This window comes from Manacus candei, unplaced genomic scaffold (assembly GCF_025592945.1).
Source record: "Manacus candei isolate 608988 ecotype Guabito, Panama unplaced genomic scaffold, ASM2559294v1 h1tg000566l, whole genome shotgun sequence".
NCBI classification, from domain to species: Eukaryota; Metazoa; Chordata; class Aves; order Passeriformes; family Pipridae; genus Manacus; species Manacus candei.
The window spans coordinates 16841-40231 of NW_026138614.1; the positions used below are offsets into that span (position 1 = coordinate 16841).

The 23391-nt window shown below is 52.9% G+C and overlaps 1 protein-coding gene across 1 annotated transcript in view; it reads right to left on the reverse strand.

The window, feature by feature from the left end:
- Positions 1-22939, reverse strand: part of LOC127466026 (cohesin subunit SA-3-like) — a 33051-nt gene extending 10112 nt beyond the window's left edge. The window contains exons 1-20 of the mRNA XM_051776617.1: positions 22716-22939; positions 22566-22639; positions 21755-21878; positions 20393-20491; positions 19247-19326; positions 17912-18019; positions 15741-15828; positions 12965-13070; positions 12564-12667; positions 11381-11470; positions 10155-10244; positions 9261-9320; positions 8614-8754; positions 8108-8178; positions 7293-7380; positions 6556-6636; positions 5308-5400; positions 3733-3916; positions 2519-2646; positions 22-123 (exon numbers count right to left, since the gene is read on the reverse strand). Of these exons, the coding sequence (XP_051632577.1) occupies positions 22-123; positions 2519-2646; positions 3733-3916; positions 5308-5400; positions 6556-6636; positions 7293-7380; positions 8108-8178; positions 8614-8754; positions 9261-9320; positions 10155-10244; positions 11381-11470; positions 12564-12667; positions 12965-13070; positions 15741-15828; positions 17912-18019; positions 19247-19326; positions 20393-20491; positions 21755-21878; positions 22566-22639; positions 22716-22856 (2052 nt within the window). The 5' untranslated portion in view covers positions 22857-22939. The remainder of the gene's footprint in view (positions 1-21; positions 124-2518; positions 2647-3732; positions 3917-5307; positions 5401-6555; positions 6637-7292; positions 7381-8107; positions 8179-8613; positions 8755-9260; positions 9321-10154; positions 10245-11380; positions 11471-12563; positions 12668-12964; positions 13071-15740; positions 15829-17911; positions 18020-19246; positions 19327-20392; positions 20492-21754; positions 21879-22565; positions 22640-22715) is intronic.
- Positions 22940-23391: the final 452 nt, after the last annotated feature.

Here is a 23391-nt window from a genome sequence, read left to right on the forward strand (position 1 = left end):
CGGAATTCCCCCCCCAGGGACCTGCTGGAGGCTGAGCAGGAGGGTCCGGGCCCACTCGACGCGATCCAGGTCCCGCGTCCAGCGCAGCGTCTCCTTGATGATGTCCCCGAAATCCCCGTAGAACTGGCAAGGGGGGACACCAGGAATTCCCAAAGATCCCTTGGAGACCCCCCAGAGACCCCCAGAGATCCCAAAGATCCCCCCAAGAATTCCTGGAGACTCCCAAAAAACCCCTGGAGCCCGCAGGGATGTGAAGAACCTTCTGGAGAACCTCCTGGAGAACCTCAAGAAATCCCAAAATCTCCATAAAACTGGGAATGGGGGACACCAGGAATTCCTAAAGATCCTTTGGAGACCCCCAGAGATCCCAAAGATCCCCCCAGGAATTCCTGGAGACTCCCAAAAAACCCCTGGAGCCCTCAGGGATGTGAAGAACCTTCTGGAGAACCTCCTGGAGAACCTCAAGAGATCCCGAAATCCCTGGAAAACTGGGAAGGGGGGACACCAGGAATTCCTAAAGATCCTTTGGAGACCCCCCAGAGACCCCCAGGAATTCCTGGAGACTCCCAAAAACCCCCTGGAGCCCTCAGGGATGTGAAGAACCTTCTGGAGAACCTCCTGGAGAACCTCAAGAAATCCCAAAATCTCCAGAAAACTGGGAATGGGGAATTCCTGAATATCCCTGGAGACCCCCTGGGACCCCCAGAGATCCCAAAGATCCCCCCAGGAATTCCTGGAGACCCCCAGAGACCCCCTGGAGAAGATGGACATGGAAAACCTTCTGGAGAACCTTCAGGAGATTCCAAAATCTCCATAAAACTGGGAAGGGGGACACCAGGAATTCCTAAAGATCCTTTGGAGACCCCCAGAGATCCCAAAGATCCCCCCAGGAATTCCTGGAGACCCCCAGAGACCCCCTGGAGAAGATGGACATGGAAAACCTCCTGGAGAACCTCCTGGAGAACCTCAGGAGATCCCGAAATCCCTGGAAAACTGGGAATGGGGGACACCAGGAATTCCTAAAGATCCTTTGGAGACCCCCCAGAGACCCCCAGAGATCCCAAAGATCCCCCCAGGAATTCCTGGAGACCCCCAAAAACCCCCTGGAGAAGATGGACATGGAAAACCTCCTGGAGAACCTCAGGAGATCCCAAAATCTCCATAAAACTGGGAATGGGGGGACACCAGGAATTCCTAAAGATCCCTTGGAGACCCCCCAGGGACCCCCAGGAATTCCTGGAGACCCCCAGAGACCCCCTGGAGAAGATGGACATGGAGAATCTCCTGGAGAACCTCAGGAGATCCCAAAATCCCCCCAAATCCGGGCCTGGGGAGGGCCCCAAGAATTCCCAAATTCTTGGAGAATCCTTGGAGACCCCAGAGATCCCAAATATCCCCCCTGGAGACCCCCAAAGACCCCCTGGAGTGGCCCAAACCCCCCCCCAGGAGACCCCACGGATGTGGAGAACCTCCTGGAGACCCCAAAATCCCCCCAAAACCGGGCCTGGGGACGGCCCCAAGAATTCCCAAAGATCCCTGGAGACCCCCAGGACCCCAAATTCCCCTGGAGACTCCCAAACTTCCCTTGGAGACCCCCAAGAGACCCCCAAATACCCCCAGGAGACCCCACGGACGTGGAGAAACCTCCCGGAGCTCCCAAAATCCCGGGAAATCCGGGCCTGGGGAGGGTCCCAAGAATTCCCAAAGATCCCTGAAGACCCCCTGGGACCCCCAGAGATCCCAAATAATCTCAGGAACTCCTGGAGACTCCCAAAAACCCCCTGGAGTGGCCCAAAACCCCCCCCAGGAGACCCCACGGATGTGGAGAAACCTCCCAGAGAACCTCCTGGAGATCCCAAAATCCCGGGAAAACCGGGCCTGGGGAGGGTCCCAAGAATTCCCAAAGATCCCTGGAGACTCCCAGGGACCCCCAGAGATCCCAAATCCCCCTGGAGACCCCTTGGAAAACCCCTGGAGACTCCCAAGTACCCCCAAGAGACCCCCTGGAGCCCTCACAGATGTGAAGAACCTTCTGGAGAACCTTCTGGAGATCCCAAAATCCCCGGAAAACTGGGAATGGGGGGACACCAAGAATTCCCAAAGATCCCTGGAGACTCCCTGGGACCCCCAGAGATCCCAAATTCCTCTGGAGACCCCCAAAGACCCCCTGGAGTGGCCCAAAACCCCCCCCAGGAGACCCCACGGATGTGGAGAAACCTTCTGGAGAACCTCCCAGAGATCCCGAAATCCCTGGAAAACCAGGAATGGGGAATTCCTGAATATCCCTGGAGACCCCCTGTGACCCCCAGAGATCCCAAATCCCCCTGGAGACCCCTTGGAAAACCCCTGGAGACCCTCAGGAGACCCCCAAATACCCCCAGGAGACCCCACGGACGTGGAGAAACCTCCCGGAGCTCCCAAAATCCCGGGAAATCCGGGCCTGGGGAGGGCCCCAAGAATTCCCAAAGCTCCCTGGAGGTCCCTGGAGCCCTTGCCAGCATTCCCAGCGTTCCCAGACCTTGGAGTAGTGCTTGAAGACGTCGGAGGCGCGGCGCAGCTCCAGCCCCCCGTGCAGCAGCACTTTGCAGAACCCCGCCAGGAGCTGCCGGCGCCGGTGCAGCTCCTGGAGCCGGCCCTCGGCCTCCTCTGGGAAAAAGGGGGATTAAAATGGGAATTCTGGGAATGCCAGGGCCTCTGGAGAACCTCAGGATCACAGGGATAGTCCAAGGGATCTCTTGGAGAACCCCAGGACCACCTGGAAAATCCAAGGGAGCTCCTGGAGCCGGCCCTCGGCCTCCTCTGGGAAAAAAAGGGGGATAAAATGGGAATTCTGGGAATTCTGGGGCTTTGGGAGAACCCTGGGATCACCAGGAAAATCCAAGGGATCCCCAGAACCTCCTGGAAAACCCTCTGGAGATCCCCAGGACCACCCGGATAATCCAAGGGAGCTCCTGGAGACCCCCAAAACCTCCTGGAGACCCCCAAAGACCTCCTGGAGACCCCCAAAGACCTCCTGGAGACCCCCAAAGACCTCCTGGATAATCCAAAGGATCTCCTGGAGACCCCGAAAACCTCCTGGAGACCCCCGAAAACCTCCTGGAGACCCCCAAAAACCTCCTGGAGACCCCCAAAGACCTCCTGGAGACCCCCAAAAACCCGCTGGAGACCCCCAAAAACCTCCTGGAGACCCCCAAAGACCTCCTGGAGACCCCAAAAACCCTCTGGAGACCCCCAAAGACCTCCTGGAGACCCCCAAAAACCTGCTGGAGACCCCCAAAGACCTGCTGGAGACCCCCAAAAACCTCCTGGAGACCCTCAAAAACCCTCTGGAGACCCCCAAAAACCTCCTGGAGACCCCCAAAGACCTCCTGGAGACCCCCAAAAACCTCCTGGAGACCCCCAAAAACCTCCTGGAGACCCCCAAAAACCCTCTGGAGACCCCCAAAAACCTGCTGGAGACCCCCAAAGACCTCCTGGAGACCCCCAAAAACCTCCTGGAGACCCCCAAAGACCTCCTGGAGACCCCCAAAAACCTCCTGGAGACCCCCAAAGACCTGCTGGAGACCCCCAAAAACCTGCTGGAGACCCCCAAAAACCCTCTGGAGACCCCCAAAAACCTGCTGGAGACCCCTCTGGAGACCCAAGGAATCCCGGGATGGAGGCCCGGTGGAAGCGCGGGATCCCGGGAATTCTGGGGTTCCGGGATGGCTCCCGTGGGACGCGGGGACCCACCGGTGCCGTGGGGGTGGTCCCCGCTGTCGGGGGGCTGCAGGAAGACGTGGTCCATGAGGAAGGAGGCGAGCTGGGAGTGCAGCCCCGGCTCCGGCGGCAGCACCAGCGGCTCCAGCTCCGAGCGCCCGGCCCCGGGCAGGGCAGGGCCCAGCACCACCAGCAGGTCACTCAGCACCACAAAGGCCTGGCAAGGGCAATTCCAGAGGGGTTGGGACATGGAACCAACTGGAGAGCCATAAAAACCTCAAAATAGCCCAAAAATCCCTTCAAAAACCACGCAAAACACACTAAAAACCACCCAGAACACCCCAAAACCCACCCAAAACACCCCAAAACACCTCAAAAACCACCCAGAACATCCCAAAAACCACCCAAAACACCCCAAAACACCCCAAAACCCACCGAAAACCCCCCCAAATCCCTCCAATCCTCCCCAAACCCCCCCCAATTCCCCCCAAACCCCCCAAATCCCCCCCAAATCCCCCCCAAACCCCCCCAAATCCCCCAATTTTCCCTGAAATTCCCCCCCAATTCCCTCCCAAAACCCCCTCAAATCCCCCCCAAACCCCCCCAATTCCCCCCCAATTCCCTCCCAAACCCCCCTCAAATCACCCCCAAAACCCCCTCAAATCCCTCCCAATCCCCCCCAACCACCCCCCAAATCCCCCCAAATCCCCCAATTTTCCCTGAAATTCCCCCCCAATTCCCTCCCAAACCCCCCTCAAATCCCCCCCAAACCCCCCCAATCCCTCCCAAACCCCCTCAAATCCCCCCCAAGCCCCCCCCAAATCCACCCAAATCCCCCCCAAACCCCCCAAAACCCCCCCAAATCGCCCCAACCCCCCCCAAATCCCCCTCAAATCCCTCCAAATCCCCCCAAATCCTCTAATTCTCCCCCTAAAATCCCCCCCAAGCCCCCCAAAACCCCCCCAAATCCCCCTCAAATCCTCCCCAAATCCCCCCAAATCCCCCCCAATCCTCCAAAATCCCCCCCAAACCCCCCTCAAATCACCTCCAAATCCCCCCCAATTCCTCCCAATCCCCCTCAAACCCCCTCAAATCCCTCCCAAACCCCCCCAAATCCCCCTCAAATCGCCCTCAAATCCCCCCCAACCACCCCCCAAAACCCTCTCAAATCCCCCAATTTTCCCTGAAATTCCCCCCCAATTCCCTCCCAAACCCCCCTCAAATCCCCCCCAATCCCCCCCAAACCCCCTCAAATCCCCCCCAAACCCCCCAAAACCCCCCCAAATCGCCCCAAACCCCCTCAAACCCCCCAATTCTCCCCAAAAATCCCACCCGAATCCCCCCAAAATCCCCCCAAATCCCCCTCAAATCCTCCCCAAACCCCCCCAAATCCCCCAATTCTCCCCAAAAATCCCCCCCGAATCCCCACAAAATCCCCCCAAAATCCCCCCAAATCCCCCTCAAATCACCCAACCATCCCCCAAACCCCCCTCAAATCCCCCAATTTTCCCTGAAAATCCCCCCAAACTCCCTCAAATTCCCCCCAAATGCCCCCCAAGCCCCCCCCAAATCCCCCCAAGCCCCCCCAGACCCCCCAAACCCCCTGACCTGTTCCCGTAGTTGGGGCTGGGGGTCGCTGAGGCAGCTCTGGCTCAGGGAGCAGAGGGTGAGAGCCTTGGAGCGAACGCTCCGGAGCTGGGCCTGGGAATTCCGGGGGATTTCGGGAATGTCACGGGGATGGGGAGGGGCTGGGGGGGGGGGAGAGAGGGAGAAGGGGCTGGAAGGGGTTTGGAGAGCAGGGAAAAGGTTTGGAGAGCAGGAGAAGGTTCTGGAAAAGTTGGAGACCAGGAGGAGGTTCTGGATCTCCAGGAGGAGGTTCTGGATCTCCAGGAGAAGGTTCTGGAAGGGTTGGAGAACAGGAGAAGGTTCTGGAAGGGGTTGGGAAGAGCAGGAGAAGGTTCTGGAAAAGTTGGAGACCAAGAGAAGGTTCTGGATCTCCAGGAAAAGGTTCTGGACAGTTTGGGAGAGCAGGAGAAGGTTCTGGAAGGGTTGGAGAGCAGGAGAAGGTTCTGGAAAAGTTGGAGACCAAGAGAAGGTTCTGGATCCCCAGGAGAAGGTTCTGGAGAACAAGAAAAGCTTGGAGAGCAGGAGAAGGTTCTGGAAGGGGTTGGAGAGCAGGAGAAGGTTCTGGAAGGGGTTGGAGAGCAGGAGAAGGTTCTGGAAGGTTTGGGAGAGCAGGAGAAGGTCCTGGAAGGGGTTGGAGAGCAGGGAAAGGGTTTGGAAAGCAGGAGAAGATTCTGGAAGGGGTTGGAGAGCAGGAGAAGGTTCTGGAAAAGTTGGAGACGAAGAGAAGGTTCTGGAAAAGTCTGGAGAGCAGGAGAAGCATTTGGAGAGCAGGAGAAGGTTCTGGAAGGGGTTGGAGAGCAGGAGAAGGTTCTGGAAGGGGTTGGAGAGCAGGAGAAGGTTCTGGAAGGTTTGGGAGAGCAGGAGAAGGTCCTGGAAGGGGTTGGAGAGCAGGAGAAGGTTCTGGAAAGGTTGGAGAGCAGGAGAAGGTTCTGGAAGGGGTTGGGGAGCAGGAGAAGGTTCTGGAAGGTTTGGGAGAGCAGGAGAAGGTTCTGGAAGGGGTTGGAGAGCAGGAGAAGGTTCTGGAAGGGGTTGGAGAGCAGGAGAAGGTTCTGGAAGGGGTTGGAGAGCAGGAGAAGGTTCTGGAAGGGGTTGGAGAGCAGGAGAAGGTTCTGGAAGGGGTTGGGGAGCAGGAGAAGGTTCTGGAAGGGGTTGGGGAGCAGGAGAAGGTTCTGGAAGGGGTTGGAGAGCAGGAGAAGGTTCTGGAACGTCGTGCTGGGAGCTCCCCCTGACCTGTGGGACGCCGGAGTCGGGCAGGCGGGACAGCTCCCACATCACGTGGAAGAAGAGGCAGGACAGGGCGGGGACGGACACCTGGGGACAGGGATGGGCCAAAAGTGGCCCCAAAGTGTCCTCAAAGGTCCAAAAGTGTCCTCAAAATGTCCTCAGGGGTCCAAAAGTGTCCCCAAAGTGTCCCCAAAATGTTCCCAAGGGTCCAAAAGTGTCCCCAAAGTGTCCTCAAAGGTCCAAAAGTGTCCTCAAAGTGTCCCCAAAATGTCCCCAAAGTGTCCCCAGGGGTCCAAAAGTGTCCTCAGGTGTCCCCAAAATGTTCCCAAAGTGTCCCCAGGGGTCCAAAAGTGTCCCCAAAGTGTCCTCAAAGGTCCAAGAGTGTCTTCAAAGTGTCCCCAAAGTGTCCCCAGGGGTCCAAAAGTGTCCCCAAAACGTCCCCAAAACATCCCCAAGTGTCCAAAAGTGTCTCCAGGTGTCCACAGGTGTCCCCAAAGTGTCCCCAAGTGTCCCCAGGTGCCCCCAGGTGTCCCCAAAATGTCTCCAAGTGTCCCCAAAATGTCTCCAAGTGTCCCCAAAGTGCCCCAAAATGTCCCCAAAGTGTCCCCAAGTGTCCCCAGGTGTCCCCAAAATGTCCCCAAAATGTCCCAAAAATGTCTCCAACTGTCCCCAAAATGTCCCCAGGTGTCCCCAGGTGTCCCCAGGTGTCCCCAAAGTGCCCCCAGGTGCCCCAGTGCCCCCACCTGTGCCGGCAGCTCCCCGGTGTCGATGCCGTGCCGGAGCAGTCGGGAGCAGGGACCAAAAAGCTTCCAGGGGGTCAGGTCGTGGGCACTGGGGGGACATTTGGGGACTTTTAGGGACATTTGGGGACAGCAGGAGACAGGTTCCCAATGTCCCCAACCCTCCCAATCCCCCAAAATGTCCCCAAATCCCCCCAATGTCCCCAATACCCCAATTGTCCCAAATCCCTCCAATGTCCCCAATATCCCAAATGTCCCAAACCCTCCCAATGTCCCAAAATGTTCCCAAATCCCCCAAAATGTCCCCAATGTCCCCAATCCCCCCAATATCCCAAATCCTCTTAAACCCCTCCAAATTCCCCAAATCCCCCCAAATGTCCCCAAATCCCCCAAATGTCCCCAATATCCCAAACTCCCCCAATGTCCCCAATCCCCCCAATATCCCAAATCCTCTCAAACCCCCAAAATGTCCCCAAATCCCCCAAAATGTCCCCAATGTCCCAAAGGTCCCAAATCCCCCCAATGTCCCCAAATCCCCCCAACATCCCCAAATCCTCAAATGTCCCCAAATCCTCCCAATCCCCCCAAATCCCCCCAATGTCCCCAAATCCCCCCAATGTCCCCAAATCCCCCCAATGTCCCCAAATCCCCTCAAATCCCCCAAATCCCCCCAATCCCTCAAATCCTCCCAATCCCCCCAACACCCCCAAATCCCCCCAACATCCCCAAATCCCCCCAAATCCCCCCAATGTCCCAAATCCCCCAAATCCCCCCAAATCCCCCAAACCCCCCCAAATCCCCCCAAATCCCCCCCTGACTTGAAGAGGGCCGAGATCCTGGTGAGGGTCGTCGCCAGCCCGTAAAGATCCTCCTCGTCCGGGGCCTCGGCCTGGGGGACATTCCCGACATTCCCAGGTCAGATCCCAACATTCCCAACATTCCCAGTCCAGATCCCAACATTCCCAACATTCCCAGTTCAAATCCCACCATTCCCAGTCCAAATCCCACCACTCCCAGTTCAAACCCCACCATTCCCAGTTCAAACCTCACCACTCCCAGCCCACATTCCCACCATTCCCAGCATTCCCAACATTCCCATTCCCACCTGGAGCACCTCGGTGACCTGGAGGTGGCACCTGTCCCCCAGGCTGTCCCCAGAGTGGCCCCAAAGTGTCCCCAAAGTGTCCCCATGTCCCACCACTCCCAGTTCACATCCCACCATTCCCAGTCCAAATCCCACCATTCCCAGTCCAAATCCCGCCATTCCCAGTTCAGATCCCAACATTCCCAGCATTCCCAACATTCCCAACGTCCCCATTCCCACCTGGAGCACCTCGGTGACCTGGAGGTGGCACCTGTCCCCCAGGCTGTCCCCCAGGAGGCCCCTGGTGACGTCCCCCCGGCCGTGCAGGGGCAGTTGGGGGTCGCAGAGGGCGTGGAGGGCCCGCGAGGCCGCGTCCAGAACCTTCCGCTCCCGGTGCTTCCCGAACACCTCCCGCACCTGCAACAGCACCTGGGAGAGGGCCTGGGGGGGGACACGGACACTGGGACACACTGGGAGCAACTGGGAGGTACTGGGAGCAACTGGAAGTAACTGGGAGGCACTGGGAGGCACTGGGAGTAACTGGGATGTCCAGAACCTTCCGCTCCCGGTGCTTCCTGAACACCTCCCGCACCTGCAACAGCACCTGGGAGAGGGCCTGGGGGGGACACGGACACTGGGACACACTGGGAGCAACTGGGAGGCACTAGGAGTAACTGGGAGGCACTGGGATGGAGCTGGGAGGCACTGGGAGGGCACTGGGAGCACTCGGAGCACTGGGATGGCACCCGTGGGATGGCTCTTGGATTGTACTGGGAGGGCACTGGGATGAACTGGGATGTGTTGGGATGCACTGGGATGAACTGGGAGGGACTGGGAGTAACTGGGAGGCACTGGGAGGCACTGGGAGTAACTGGGATGTCCAGAACCTTCCGCTCCCGGTGCTTCCCGAACACCTCCCGCACCTGGAACAGCAACTGGGAGAGGGCCTGGGGGGAGACACGGACACTGGGGGTAACTGGGACACACTGGGATGAACTGGGATGAACTGGGAGGCACTGGGAGGCACTGGGATGAACTGGGAGGCACTGGGATGGAGCTGGGAGTAACTGGGATGTCCAGAACCTTCCGCTCCCGGTGCTTCCCGAAAACCTCCCGCACCTGCAACAGCACCTGGGAGAGGGCCTGGGGGGGGGATACAGCAACTGGGGGCAACTGGGAGGCACTGGGAGGAACTGGGATGGAGCTGGGAGGGACTGGGAGTAACTGGGAGGCACTGGGATGGAGCTGGGAGTAACTGGGATGGAGCTGGGAGGGCACTGGGAACACTCAGAGCACTGGGATGGCACCCGTGGGATGGCTCTTGGATCGTACTGGGAGGGCACTGGGATGAACTGGGATGCACTGGGAGACACTGGGATGAACTGGGATGGAACTGGAGGGGACTGGGATGAACTGGGCTGAACTGGGATGTACTGGGCTGAACTGGGAGCCCCACCTATTCCATCCTGCCGGTGTGGAACATTCCCAGCTCCAGGTGCCTCAGCACTGGGATGGCACTGGGGGGTTACTGGGCTGTACTGGGGGGTTACTGGGTTGAACTGGGATGTTACTGGGATGTACTGGGATGTACTGGGAGCCCCACCTTGTCCATCCTGCCCGTGTGGAACATTCCCAGCTCCAGGTGCCTCAGCACTGGGATGGCACTGGGACATACTGGGATGGCACTGGGGGGTTACTGGGAGGCACTGGGGGGTTACTGGGAAGCACTGGGGGGTTACTGGGAGGCACTGGGATGTACTGGGATGTACTGGGAGCCCCACCTTTTCCATCCTGCCCGTGTGGAACATTCCCAGCTCCAGGTGCCTCAGCACCGTCAGCAGAGCGGCCGCGGGGTCGGAATCGGCCGAAAACTGGGATGGGAGGGAAGGAGGGGGACCCCAAATCCCAAATCCCAAATATCCCAAATGTCCCAAATCCCCCCAATATCCCAAATATCCCAAAATATCCCAAATATCCCAAAATTCTCCCCAATACCCCAAATGTCCCAAATATCCCAAATGTCCCCAAATCCCCCCAATACCCCAAATATCCCAAATCCCCCCCATATCCCAAATATCCCAACTATACCCCAAATATCCCAAATCCCCCCAATATCCCAAACATCCCCAAATCCCTCCAACATCCCAAATATCTCAAATCCCCCCAATGTCCCAAATATCCCAAATATCCCCAAATTCCCTCAATATCCCCAATCCCCCCAATATCCCCAATATCCCAAATGTCCCCAATCCCCCCAATATCCCAAATATCCCCAAATACCCCCAAATCCCTCCAATATTCCAAATATCCCAAATGTCCCCAATATCCCCAATATCCCAAATATCCCCAAATCCCCCCAATATCCCAAATTCCTCCAATATCCCAAATATCCTCAAATATCCCCAAATATCCCAAATCCCCCCAATACCCCAAATATCCCCAAATATCCCCAAATCCCCCCAATATCCCAAATATCCCCAATATCCCAAATCCCTCCAATCTCCCCAATATCCCAAATATCCCCAAATCCTCCCAATATCCCAAATCCCCCCAATATCCCAAATATCCCAAATATCCAAAATCCCCCCCATATCCCAAATATCCCAAATATCCCCAAATCCCCCCAATATCCCAAATATCCCCAATATCCCAAATCCCTCCAACATCTCAAATATCCCAAATCCCTCCAATCTCCCCAATATCCCAAATATCCCCAAATCCCTCCCAATGTCCCAAATATCCCCAATATCCCAAATATCCCCAAATCCCCCCAATATCCCAAATCCCCCCAATGTCCCAAATATCCCCAATATCCCAAATATCCCAAATCCCCCCAATGTCCCAAATATCCCCAAATCCCCCCAAATATCCCAAATCCCCCCAATATCCCAAATCCCCCCAATATCCCAAATATCCCCAAATCCCCCCAATATCCCAAACATCCCAAAATTCCCAAATCCCCCCCATATCCCAATATCCCAACTATATCCCCAAATCCCATTCCCACCTTTTCCAGGAGCTGGGGCAGCACGGGGATGAGGCTCCGGCTCAGTCGGGATTTCTCCTCCTCCTGCTCCTTCCTCTCCTTGGATGTCACCTTGGAACGGGAATTTGGGGCTGGAATTTCCCCTCCTTCCCCCCAAAAAAATCCCCCCAAATCCCAAAAAAATCCCGAAAAATTCCTCCCCCAAAAATCCTAAAAATTCCCCCAAAATTCCCCCAAAAATAAAAAAAAAATCCTGGAAAATCCCCTCAAAAATTCAAAAAAATTCCTAAAAAATCCCCCCAAAATCCAAAAAAATTCCTAAAAAAAATCCTAAAAAATCCCCCCAAAAATAAAAAAAAATCCTAAAAAATCCACTCAAAAATTCCAAAAAATCCCCTCAAAAATCCTAAAAAATCCCCTCAAAAATTCCAAAAAAATGCTAAAAAATCCCCAAAAAATCCCAAAAAAATCCTGAAAAATCCCCCCCAAAATAAAAAAAAAATCCTGAAAAATCCCCCAAAAAAATAAAAAAAATCCTAAAAAATCCCCTCAAAAATTCCAAAAAATTCCAAAAAAATCCCCCCAAAAATCCTAAAAAATCCCCTCAAAAATAAAAAAAAATCCTAAAAAACCCACTCAAAAGTTCCAAAAAATTCAAAAAAAATTCCTAAAAAATCACCCCAAAATCCAAAAAATTCCTAAAAAATCCAAAAAAATCCCCAAAAAATCCTGAAAAAATCCCCTCAAAAATTCCAAAAAAATTCCAAAAAAATTCCTAAAAAATCCCCCCAAAAATCCTAAAAAATCCCCTCAAAAATTCCAAAAAAATGCTAAAAAATCCCCAAAAAATCCAAAAAAAATCCTGAAAAATCCCCCCAAAAATAAAAAAAAAATCCTGAAAAATCCCCTCAAAAATCAAAAAAATCCTAAAAAATCCCCTCAAAAATTCCAAAAAAATCCCCCCCAAAAATCCTGAAAAATCCCCTCAAAAATTCCAAAAAAATTCCTAAAAAATCCTGAAAAATCCCCTCAAAAATTCAAAAAAAAATCCAAAAAAATTCCTAAAAAATCCCCAAAAAAATCCTAAAAAATCCCCTCAAAAATTCCAAAAAAATTCCAAAAAAATTCCTAAAAAATCCCCCCAAAATCCCCAAAACCCCCGACCCCCCTGTGGCATTCCCAGAATTCCCAGAATTCCCGGTACCTTGCGTGGGCCCGCCCGTCCCACGGGGGGGTGGCCCTGGGCCACCTGGAGGGCACTGCAGGCCACGATCTCCACCAGGGCCTTCTCCTGACGGTCCTCCAGGCCTGCAAGGGGATGGGACACCAGTACGAACCAGTATGGACCAGTAGGGACCAGTATAAACCAGTATGGACCAGTACGGACCAGTATGGACCAGTACGGAGTGGGAAAACCTGGCCCAGTAAAGCCCAGGGTGGGTTTCATGGTCCCAGTGCCCCCCCAGTATCTCCCAGTGCCTCCCAGTCCCTCCCAGTGCCCCCCAGTGCCCCCCAGTCCCTCCCAGTGCCCTCCCAGTGCCCCCCAGTCCCTCCCAGTGCCTCCCAGCCCCCTCCCAGTGCCCCCCAGTGCCCCCAGTTGCTCACTGGTGTGCTGCCCCAGCAGCAGCCCCGTGGCCGTGTCCCAGTCCCGGAGCCGGGAGCCGGCGCATTCCCACAGGCTGTCCACCAGGTAGGCGGCGTGCTCGTGGAGCTGGGGGGGGAGAAGGGACCCAATTCCCACAGAATTCCAGGAAATTCCCAAAAATTCCAGGAAAATAAAAAAAAATTCCATGAAAATCCAAAAAAATCCCATGAAAATCCCCCCAAAAATCTCCTCTGGAGCCCCTCAGACCTGGGGAATTCTGGGTGTTCGTGGAGCTGAGAGGGGGAAAAGGGACCAAATTCCCACAGAATTCCCAAATATCCCAGGAAAATCAAAAAAAATCCCACGAAAATCCGCCCAAATCCCATGAAAATCCCAAAAAATCCCACAAAAATCCCACAAAAAATCCCACGGAAATCCCAAAAATTCCATGAAAATCCCCAAAAATCCCACAAAAATCCCACAAAAAATCCCATGAAAATCCCAAGAAATCCCACGAAAATCCCAAAAAATCCCATGAAAATCCCCCCAAAAAATCCCATGAAAATCAAAAAAAATCCCACGGAAATCCCAGAAAATCCCATGAAAATCCCCAAAAAATCCCATGAAAACCCAAAAAAATCTCATGAAAATCCCATGAAAATCAAAAAAAATCCCATGAAACTCCCCAAAAAATCCCACGGAAATCCCAGAAAATCCCATGAAAATCCCAAAAAAATCCCACAAAAATCCCAAAAAGTCCCATGAAAATCCCAAAAAAATCCCCTCAAAAATCTGAAAAAATAAAAAGAAATCCTGAAAAATCAAAAAAAAAAATCCTAAAAAATCCCCCCCAAAAATGCCCAAAAAATCCCCCCCAAATCCCCCCAAAATCCCAAAAAAATCCTAAAAAATCCCCCAAAAAAATCCCCCAAAAATCCTAAAAAAATTCCCCCAAAATCCCAAAAAAATCCTAAAAAATCCCCCAAAAAAATCCCCCAAAAATCCTAAAAAAATTCCCCCAAAATCCCAAAAAAATCCTAAAAAAATCCCCAAAAAATCCTCCCAAAAATACCCCCAAAATCAAAAAAAATCCTAAAAAATCCCCCCCAAAAAATCCTAAAAAATCCCCCCAAAATCCCTAAAAAATCCCACCCAAAATCCCACAAAATTCTCTCTGGAGCCCCCCCCAGATCCCGGGAATTCTGGGTGTTTGTGGAGCTGGGAGGGGGAAAAGGACCCAAATTCCCACAGAATTCCCAAAAATCCCAGGAAAATCAAAAAAAATCCCACGAAAATCCCCCCAAATCCCATGAAAATCCCCCCAAAATCCAAAAAATCCCACCCAAAATCCTAAGAAATCCTCTCTGGGATCATCTGAAACCCTCCCCAGATCCCGGGAATTCTGCGTGTTCCTGGAGCTGGGAGGGGGAAAAGGGACCAAATTCCCACAGAATTCCAGGAAATTCCCAAAAATCCCACGAAAATCCAAAAAAACTCCATGAAAATCCAAAAAAATCCCATGAAAATCCCAAGAAATCCCATGAAAACCCCCAAAAATCCCACGAAAATCCCAAAAAATCCCATGAAAATCCCCCAAAAATCCCAGGAAAATCCAAAAAAATCCCATGAAAATCAAAAAAAATCCCCTCAAAAATCTGAAAAAATAAAAAGAAATCCTGAAAAATAAAAAAAAAAATCCTAAAAAATCCCCCCAAAATCGCCCCAAAATCCCCCAAAAATCGTAAAAAATCCCCCCAGAAAATCCCCCCAAAAATCCCAAAAAAATTCCCCCAAAAATCCCCCCAAAAAATCCTAAAAAATCCCCCCCAAAATCCCCAAAAGATCCTAAAAAATCGCCCCAAAAATCTTAAAAAAATCCTAAAAAATCCCCCAAAAAATCCTCCAAAAAATCCCCCAAAAATCCCAAAAAAATCCTAAAAAATCCCAAAACAAATCAAAAACCCCCAAAATCCCCCAAAAAATCCTAAAAAATCCCCCCCAAAAATCTCCAAAAAATTCCCCCAAAAATCCCCCCCAAAAATCCTAAAAAATCCCCCCCAAAATCCCCAAAAAATCCTAAAAAATTCCCCCCCAAAATCCCCAAAAAATCCTAAAACATCCCCCCCAAATCCTAAAAAATCCTCAAAAAATCCCTGAAAAAAATCCTAAAAAAACCCCCCAAAATATAAAAAAAAAATCAAAAAAATCCCCCCAAAATCCTAAAAAATCCCCCCAAAAAATCAAAAAAAGTCCTAAAAAATCCCCCCAAAAATAAAAAAAAATCCAAAAAAATCCTAAAAAAAATCCCCCAAAATAAAAAAAAATCCTAAAAAATTTCTCCAAAAAATTCCAAAAAAAATCCAAAAAAGTCCTAAAAAATCCCCCCAAAAATCCAAAAAAAATCCAAAAAAAAATCCAAAAAAAATCCAAAAAAATCCTCAAAAAATAACAAAAAGTCCTAAAAAATTTCTCTAAAAAATTCCAAAAAAATTCCAAAAAATTCCTAAAAAATCCCCCCAAAAATCCAAAAAAAATCCAAAAAAAATTCCAAAAAAATCCTAAAAAAAATCCCCCAAAAATAAAAAAAAATCCTAAAAAATTTCTCCAAAAAATTCCAAAAAAATTCCAAAAAATTCCTAAAAAATCCCCCCAAAAATCCAAAAAAAATCCAAAAAAATCCTAAAAAAAAATCCCCAAAAAATAAAAAAAAATCCTAAAAAATTTCTCCAAAAAATTCCAAAAAAATTCCAAAAAATTCCTAAAAAATCCCCCCCAAATCCCAAAAAAATGTGGCACCTCACTGTCCAAGAAGAAGGTGACGAGGAGCTGGAAGAAGGTCTTGTTGTCCCCATTCCCATTCCCGTGTTTTTGGGGGTCCAGGAGCCTGGAAAAGGGGGAAAAGGGCAGGAAAAGGAGGAAAAGGGAGAAAAAAGGGGGAATTTGGGGGTGGAATGGGGGAAAAAGGGTTGGGATTGGGGAAAAATTGAGGATTTTGGGATTGGGATGGGAGAAAACTGTGGAAAAATGGGATTGGGATGGAGGAAAAAGAGGGGAAAATGGGGTGGGATTGGGAAAAATGGGGGGAAAAATGGGGGGATTGGGAAAAATGGGGGGGAAATTGGGAAAAAATGGAGGGAAAATGGGAGGGAAAATTGGGAAAAATGGGGGGAAAAGGGGGTGGGATTGGGAAAAATAGGGGGAAAATGGGGAAGGATTGGGAAAAGTGGAGGGAAAAATGGGAAGGATTGGGAAAAATGGGGGGAAATTGGGAAAAATGGAGGGAAAATGAGGGAAAACTGGGAAAAATGGGGGGAAAATGGGGTGGGATTGGGAAAAATGGGGGGAAAATTGGGAAAAATGGGGGGAAAACTGGGAAAAATGGGGGGAAAATGGGATGAAATTGGGAAAAATAGGGGGAATATTGGGAAAAATGGGTGGAAAATTGGGAAAAATGGGTGGAAAATTGGGAAAAATGGGGGGAAAACTGGGAAAAATAGGGGGAAAATTGGGAAAAACGGGTGGAAAATTGGGAAAAATGGGTGGAAAATTGGGAAAAATGGGGGGAAAAATGGGAAAAATGGGGGGAAAACTGGGAAAAATAGGGGGAAAATTGGGAAAAATAGGGGGAAAATTGGGAAAAATGGGGGGAAAATTGGTAAAAATGGGGGGAAAATAGGGTGGGATTGAGAAAAATGGGGGGAAAATTGGGAAAAGCAGGGTGGGATTCCGGGAATTTGGGACAAACAGCCCCTCCTCCCCCCCTAATTCCCGGGAGACAGGGCTGGGACAGGGCTGAGGTAATTCCAGCTGCTGGGAGGCTCCCCGAGCTCATTCCAAGGCCAATTCCGGGAATTCCCACCCCCAGGGCTCCAGATGTTTTTCCTGAGGGCTGGAAGGGGGAGGGGGGAGAATTCCAGGGGTTTTTGGAGAGTTCCAGGGGTTGGGAATGGGGGGAGAGGGGGGTGGGATGGGAATGGGAATTCCAAAGGGTTTAGGGTGGGAATTCCAAGGGTTTGGGGGGGAATTCTGAGGGGTTGAGGGTGGAATTCCAGAAAGTTTGGGGTGAGAATTCCAATGGTTTGGGGTGGGAATTCTGAGGGGTTTGGGAGAGAATTCCAAAGGGGTTGGGGGGGGAATTCCGAGGGGTTTGGGTGGGAATTCCTAAGAGTGGGGTGGGAATTCTGAGGGTTTGGCAGGAAAATTCCAAAGGGTTTGGGTGGGAATTCCAAAAGGTTTGGGAGGAAAATTCCAAAGGGTTTGGGGGGGAAAATTCCAAAGGGTTTGGGGGGGAATTCCAAAGGGTTTGGGGGGGAATTCCAAAGAGTTTGGGGGGGAATTCTGAGGGATTTGGGAGTGGGAATTCTGAAGGATTGGGGGTGGGAATTCTGAAGGGTTTGGGGTGGGAATTCCAAAGAGTTTGGGGTGGGAATTCCAAAGAGTTTGGGGTGGGAATTCCAAGGGTTTGGGATGGGAATTCCAAGGATTCCAGGCATTCCAGGGGTTGGGAATGATGGGACAGGGGGGTGGGAATTCCCAGGAATTCACCTGTAGAACAGGAACCCAAGGCTGGGGGTGGGAATTCCAAGGGTTTGGGGGTGGGAATTCCAAGGATTTCAGGCATTCCAGGGGTTGGGAATGACAGGAGGGGGGGGGGGAATTCCCAGGAATTCACCTGTGGAACAGGAACATTCCAGCACCCAAGGCTGGGGGTGGGAATTCCAAGGGTTTGGGGTGGGAATTCCAAGGGTTTGGGGTGGGAATTCCAAGGATTTGGGGTATTCCAGGGGTTGGGAATGACAGGAGGGGGGGTGGGAATTCCCAGGAATTCACCTGTGGAACAGGAACGTTCCAGTACCCAAGGCTGGGGTTGGGAATTCCAAGGGTTTGGGGTGGGAATTCCAAGGGTTTGGGGTATTCCAGGGGTCGGGAATGATGGGACAGGGAGATGGGAATTCCCAGGAATTCACCTGTGGAACAGGAACGTTCCAGCAGCCGAGGCCAGAGCCCGGTTGGCCACGAAAACCACGGGATAAATGCTCTGGCAATCCTCCTCCGACAGGGAATCCCCCAAATTCCTGGGAATTTTGGCACAATTCCTGCTTCTCCCGTTCCCATTCCACCCATTCCCAGTCACCAATTCCCAGTTTCCCCCCATTCCTGCTCCCAAATTCCCAGTTCTCCCTGTCCCTGCTCCCAAATTCCTTCTCCCCTTATCCTTTTCCAAGAGGAATTCCTCCAAACCCTTGGGAATTTGGGATTTGGGGGGGTCCTGATTCCTAATTCCTGATCCCTGCCATTCCCATTTTCCTCCTTCCTCATTCCCAATTCCCACTTTTCCTCATTCCCAATTCCCAATTCCCAGTTTCCCCCCATTCCTGCTCCCAAATTCCTTCTCCCCTTATCCTTTTCTATCAAGAATTCCTTCAAATCCTTGGGAATTTGGGATTTGGGGGGGTCCTGACCCCCAATTCCTGGTCCCTGCCATTCCCATTCTCCCCCTTTCTGTTCCCAAAACCCCTCCTGGGACCCCCCAAAGCCCCCCCAGGACCCCCCAAATCCCTCCTGGGACCCCTCAAATCTCCCCTGGGACCCCCCAAATTCCCCCCAAGACCCCCCAAATCCCCCTCAGGATTCCCAAAATCCCTCCTGGGACCCCCCAAACCCTTCCTGGGACTCCCAAATTCCTCCTGGGACCCCCCAAACCTTCCCAAACCCCCCCCCAGGACTCCCCAAAATCCCTCCTGGGACCCCCAACCCCCCCCCAAGACCCCCCAAACCCCAACCCCCTCCTGGGACTCCCCAAATCCCCCTCAGGACTCCCAAAATTCCCCCCAGGATTCCCAAAATCCCACCTGGGACCCCCCAAACCCCTTCTGGGACCCCCCAAACCTTCCCAAAGCCCCCCTTGGACCTCCCAAATCCCCCTCCAGGATCCCCAAAATCCCTCCTGGGACCCTCAAACTCTCCCCAGGACCCCCCAAACCCCTCCTGGGATCCCCAAACGACCCCCAGGACCCCCCAAAATTCCCCCAGGACCCCCCCAAAATTCCCCCAGGACCCCCCAAAAGGCCCCCAGGACCCCCCAAAAGCCCCCCAAGAGCCCCCAGACTCACTGGACCAGGAGGGTTTGGAGCTTCACCTCCTCCAGGGTCACCTCAGGCTCCTTGTCCTGGGCCTGAATCCCCCCCAAAACCCTTCCAGGACCCCCCAAAATTCCCCCAGGACCCCCCCAAAATTCCCCCAGGACCCCCCAAAAGGCCCCCAGGACCCCCCAAAAGCCCCCCAAGAGCCCCCAGACTCACTGGACCAGGAGGGTTTGGAGCTTCACAGCCTCCAGGGCCACCTCAGGCTCCTTGTCCTGGGCCATGGCCACGAGCCGGGGCTGCCAGGGGGACGAGGGGACAATTTGGGGACCCCCCAGGACCCCCCAATTCTCCCCCAGCCCCGTTTTCCCCCATTTCCCCTCTTCCCAATCCTGTTTTCCCTCATCCCAACCCCATTTCCCTCCATTCCAGCCCCATTTCCTCCCATCCCAGCCCATTTTCCCCCATTTCCCTCCATCCCAACCTCATTTCCCTCCATCCCAACCTCATTTCCCTCCATCCCAACCCCATTTCCTCCATCCCAACCCCATTTCCCTCATCCCAACCCTGTTTTCCCCCATTTTCCCTCATCCCAACCCCATTTCCCTCATCCCAACTCCATTTCCCTCATCCCAATACTGTTTTTCCCCATTTCCCTCCATCCCAACCTCATTTTCCTTCATCCCAACCCCATTTCCCTCATCCCAACTCCATTTCCCTCATCCCAATACTGTTTTTCCCCATTTTTCCTTAATTCCAACCCCATTTTCCCTCATCCCAATCCCATTTCCTCCCATCCCAACCCCTTTACCCCATTTTCCCTCATCCCAGCCCCATTTTCCCCCATCCCAACCCCATTTTCCCTCATTCCAGCCCCATTTCCTCCCATCCCAATCCTCTTTTCCCCCATCCCAACCCCATTTTCCCTCATCCCAACCCCATTTCCTCCCATCCCAACCCCATTTTACCCCATTTTCCCCCATCCCAACCCCCTTTTCCCTCATTTCCCCCCATCCCAACCCCATTTCCTCCCATCCCAATCCCATTTTCCCTCATTTCCCCCCATCCCAACCCCATTTCCTCCCATCCCAATCCCATTTTCCCTCATTTCCCCCCATTCCAACCCCATTTTACCCCATTTTCCCTCATCCCAACCCCCTTTTCCCTCATTCCCCCCCATCCCAACCCTCTTTTCCCCCTTTTCCCCTCATCCCAGCCCCATTTCCCTGCATCCCAGCCCCATTTCCCCCTTCCCAACCCCATTTTCCCTCATTTCCCCCCCATCCCACCCCCCTTTTCCCTCATTCCCCCCATCCCCACCCCATTATCCCCCTTTCCCCCCATCCCAACCCTCTTTCCCCTCACCTTGAACCTCCCAGTGAACAATTCCAGCTGCTGGGCCATGTCTGGGTTTCCATAAATTCCCTGGAGAGCCTTCACACACTGGAGCCGAACCTCCCCTTGCTGGGAAAGGGGAATTGGGGAATTCTGGGCACCCTTCCCACCCCCAGGATCCCCCTTTTCCCTCATCCCACCCCATTTTCCCTCATCCCACCCCATTTTCCCTCATCCCAACCCCCAAAATCCCTGATTTTCCTCCCATTCCCAGCCCATTTTCCCCATTTTCCCACATCCCAACCCCAAAATCCCCCATGTCCCCCCCATCCCACCCCATTTTCCCCCCATTTTCCCCAATCCCACCCCATTTTCCCCCCATTTTCCCCAATCCCACCCCATTTTCCCCCCATTTTCCCCAATCCCACCCCATTTTCCCCCCATTTTCCCCAATCCCACCCCATTTTCCCTCCATTTTCCCCAATCCCACCCCATTTTCCCTCACTTTTCCCCCCTCCCACCCCATTTTCCCTCCATTTTCCCCAATCCCACCCCATTCCCCCCATTTTCCCTCATCCCACCTCATTTCCCTTTTATTTCCCCAAATCCCACCCCATTTTCCCTCCATTTTCCCCAATCCCACCCCATTTTCCCCCCCTATTTTCCCCCAATCCCACCCCATTTTCCCCCCTTATTTTCCCCAATCCCACCCCATTTTCCCTCACTTTTCCCCCCTCCCACCCCACTTTCCCCCCTTATTTTCCCCAATCCCACCCCACTTTCCCCCCTTATTTTCCCCAATCCCACCCCATTTTCCCTCCATTTCCCCCCCTCCCACCCCATTTCCCCCCCCCTTATTTTCCCAAATCCCATCCCATTTTCCCCAATCCCACCCCATTTCCCCTCAATTTTCCCCAATCCCACCCCATTTTCCCTCAATTTTCCCCAATCCCACCCCATTTTCCCCCCATTTTCCCCAATCCCACCCCATTTTCCCCCCTTATTTTCCCCAATCCCACCCCATTTTCCCTCACTTTTCCCCCCTCCCACCCCACTTTCCCCCCTTATTTTCCCCAATCCCACTCCATTTTTCCCCCTTATTTTCCCCAATCCCACTCCATTTTCCCTCCATTTTCCCCAATCCCACCCCATTTTCCCTCCATTTCCCCCCCTCCCACCCCATTTCCCCCCCCCTTATTTTCCCAAATCCCATCCCATTTTCCCCAATCCCACCCCATTTCCCCTCAATTTTCCCCAATCCCACCCCATTTCCCCTCAATTTTCCCCCCTCCCACCCCATTTTCCCCCCATTTTCCCCCCTCCCACCCCATTTTCCCTCCATTTTCCCCCCTCCCACCCCATTTCCCCCCTCTTTTCCCCCAAAATCCCCACCTTGTCGTGCAGTGTCCACCCAAGGTACTTGAGGTAACTGTCGTTCAGGAAGGATCCCGGGAATCTCCTCATCCACGTTCCCAACTCCTCCATGCACACGGCCCGGATTTCGGGAACCACGTCCCTGAATCCCACGGCATTCCCGGGATCACACCCCTAATTCCCACAGGACCCACATTTCCCCCATCCCAATCCTGGTTTTCCCTCATTTTCCCCCATCCCAATCCTGTTTTTCCCTCTTTTTCCCTCATCCCAACCCCATTCTCCCTCATTTTCCCTCATCCCAATCCCATTTTCCCTCATCCCAATCCCATTTTCCCTCTTTTTCCCTCATCCCAATCCCATTTTCCCCCCTTTTCCCTCATCCCAACCCCATTTTCCCCCATTTTCCCTCACCCCAATCCCATTTCCCCCCTTTTCCCTCCATCCCAATCCCATTTTCCCCCTTCCCAACTCCGTTTTCCCCCATTTTCTCCCCCTCCCATCCCATTTTCCCTCACCCCAATCCCATTTCCCCCCTTTTCCCCCAGTTTTCCCCCAGTTTTCCCTCAGAACCCTCCATTTTCTCCCGCCCAAATCCCCTTTTCCCCCACTTTTCCCCCACTTTTCCCTCAGAATCATCCAATTTCTCCCACCCAAATCCCATTTTCCTTCACTTTTCCCCCACTTTTCCCTCAGAACCCTCCATTTTCTCCCGTCCAAATCCCCTTTTCCCCCAGTTTTCCCTCACTTTTCCCTCAGAATCCTCCATTTCCCTCCCTCCCGCCCCTCTTTATCCCCGAATCCTGCCGATTTATCCCGGGATTCCCACCTGTAGCGGTGCACGAAGACCCCCTTGAACACGACGTTCATCAGCACCTCCATCTCCTCCTGCTGCTCCAGGAGCTTCGGGAAGGGCATCCCGAGGGATTTAGGGCCGTCCCGGAGCCCCCCAGCCCCTAAAAAACCCCCCCAGACTCACCTCCCGGCGCTTTTCCAGCAGCGCTTCCATCTTTTCCGTGGCCCTCCTTCCCAACTCCTTGGCCTTTTCCGCCTCCAGGTGCCTCTGGTTGTTGTCCTGCTGGACGTGGACGCCCAAGGCCACGTCCACCAGCGCCGTCATCACCTTCAGGGCTGGGAAAATCCGGGATAACGGCGTGGAAAAGGGGCGAAAAGAGGGGAAAATGGGGGGGAATGGGGTGGGATGGGGGAAAAACGGCGGGAAAGTGGGATTTGGGGGGGAGAAAGTGGAGGGTTCTGAGGGAAAATGGGATTTGGGTGGGAGAAAATGGAGGATTCTGAGGGAAAAGTGGGGGAAAACTGGGGGAAAAGGGGATTTGGGCGGGAGAAAATGGAGGATTCTGAGGGAAAAGTGAAGGAAAACTGGGGGGAAAGGGGATTTGGGTGGGAGAAAGTGGAGGGTTCTGAGGGAAAAGTGAGGGAAAAGTGGGGGAAAAGGGGATTTAGGTGGGAGAAAATGGAGGGTTCTGAGGGAAAAGTGAGGGAAAACTGAGGGAAAAGGGGATTTGGGTGGGAGAAAATGGAGGATTCTGAGGGAAAAGTGAAGGAAAACTGGGGGAAAAGGGGATTTGGGTGGGAGAAAATGGAGGATTCTGAGGGAAAACTGGCAGAAAACGGGCAAAAAGAGCAATGGGATA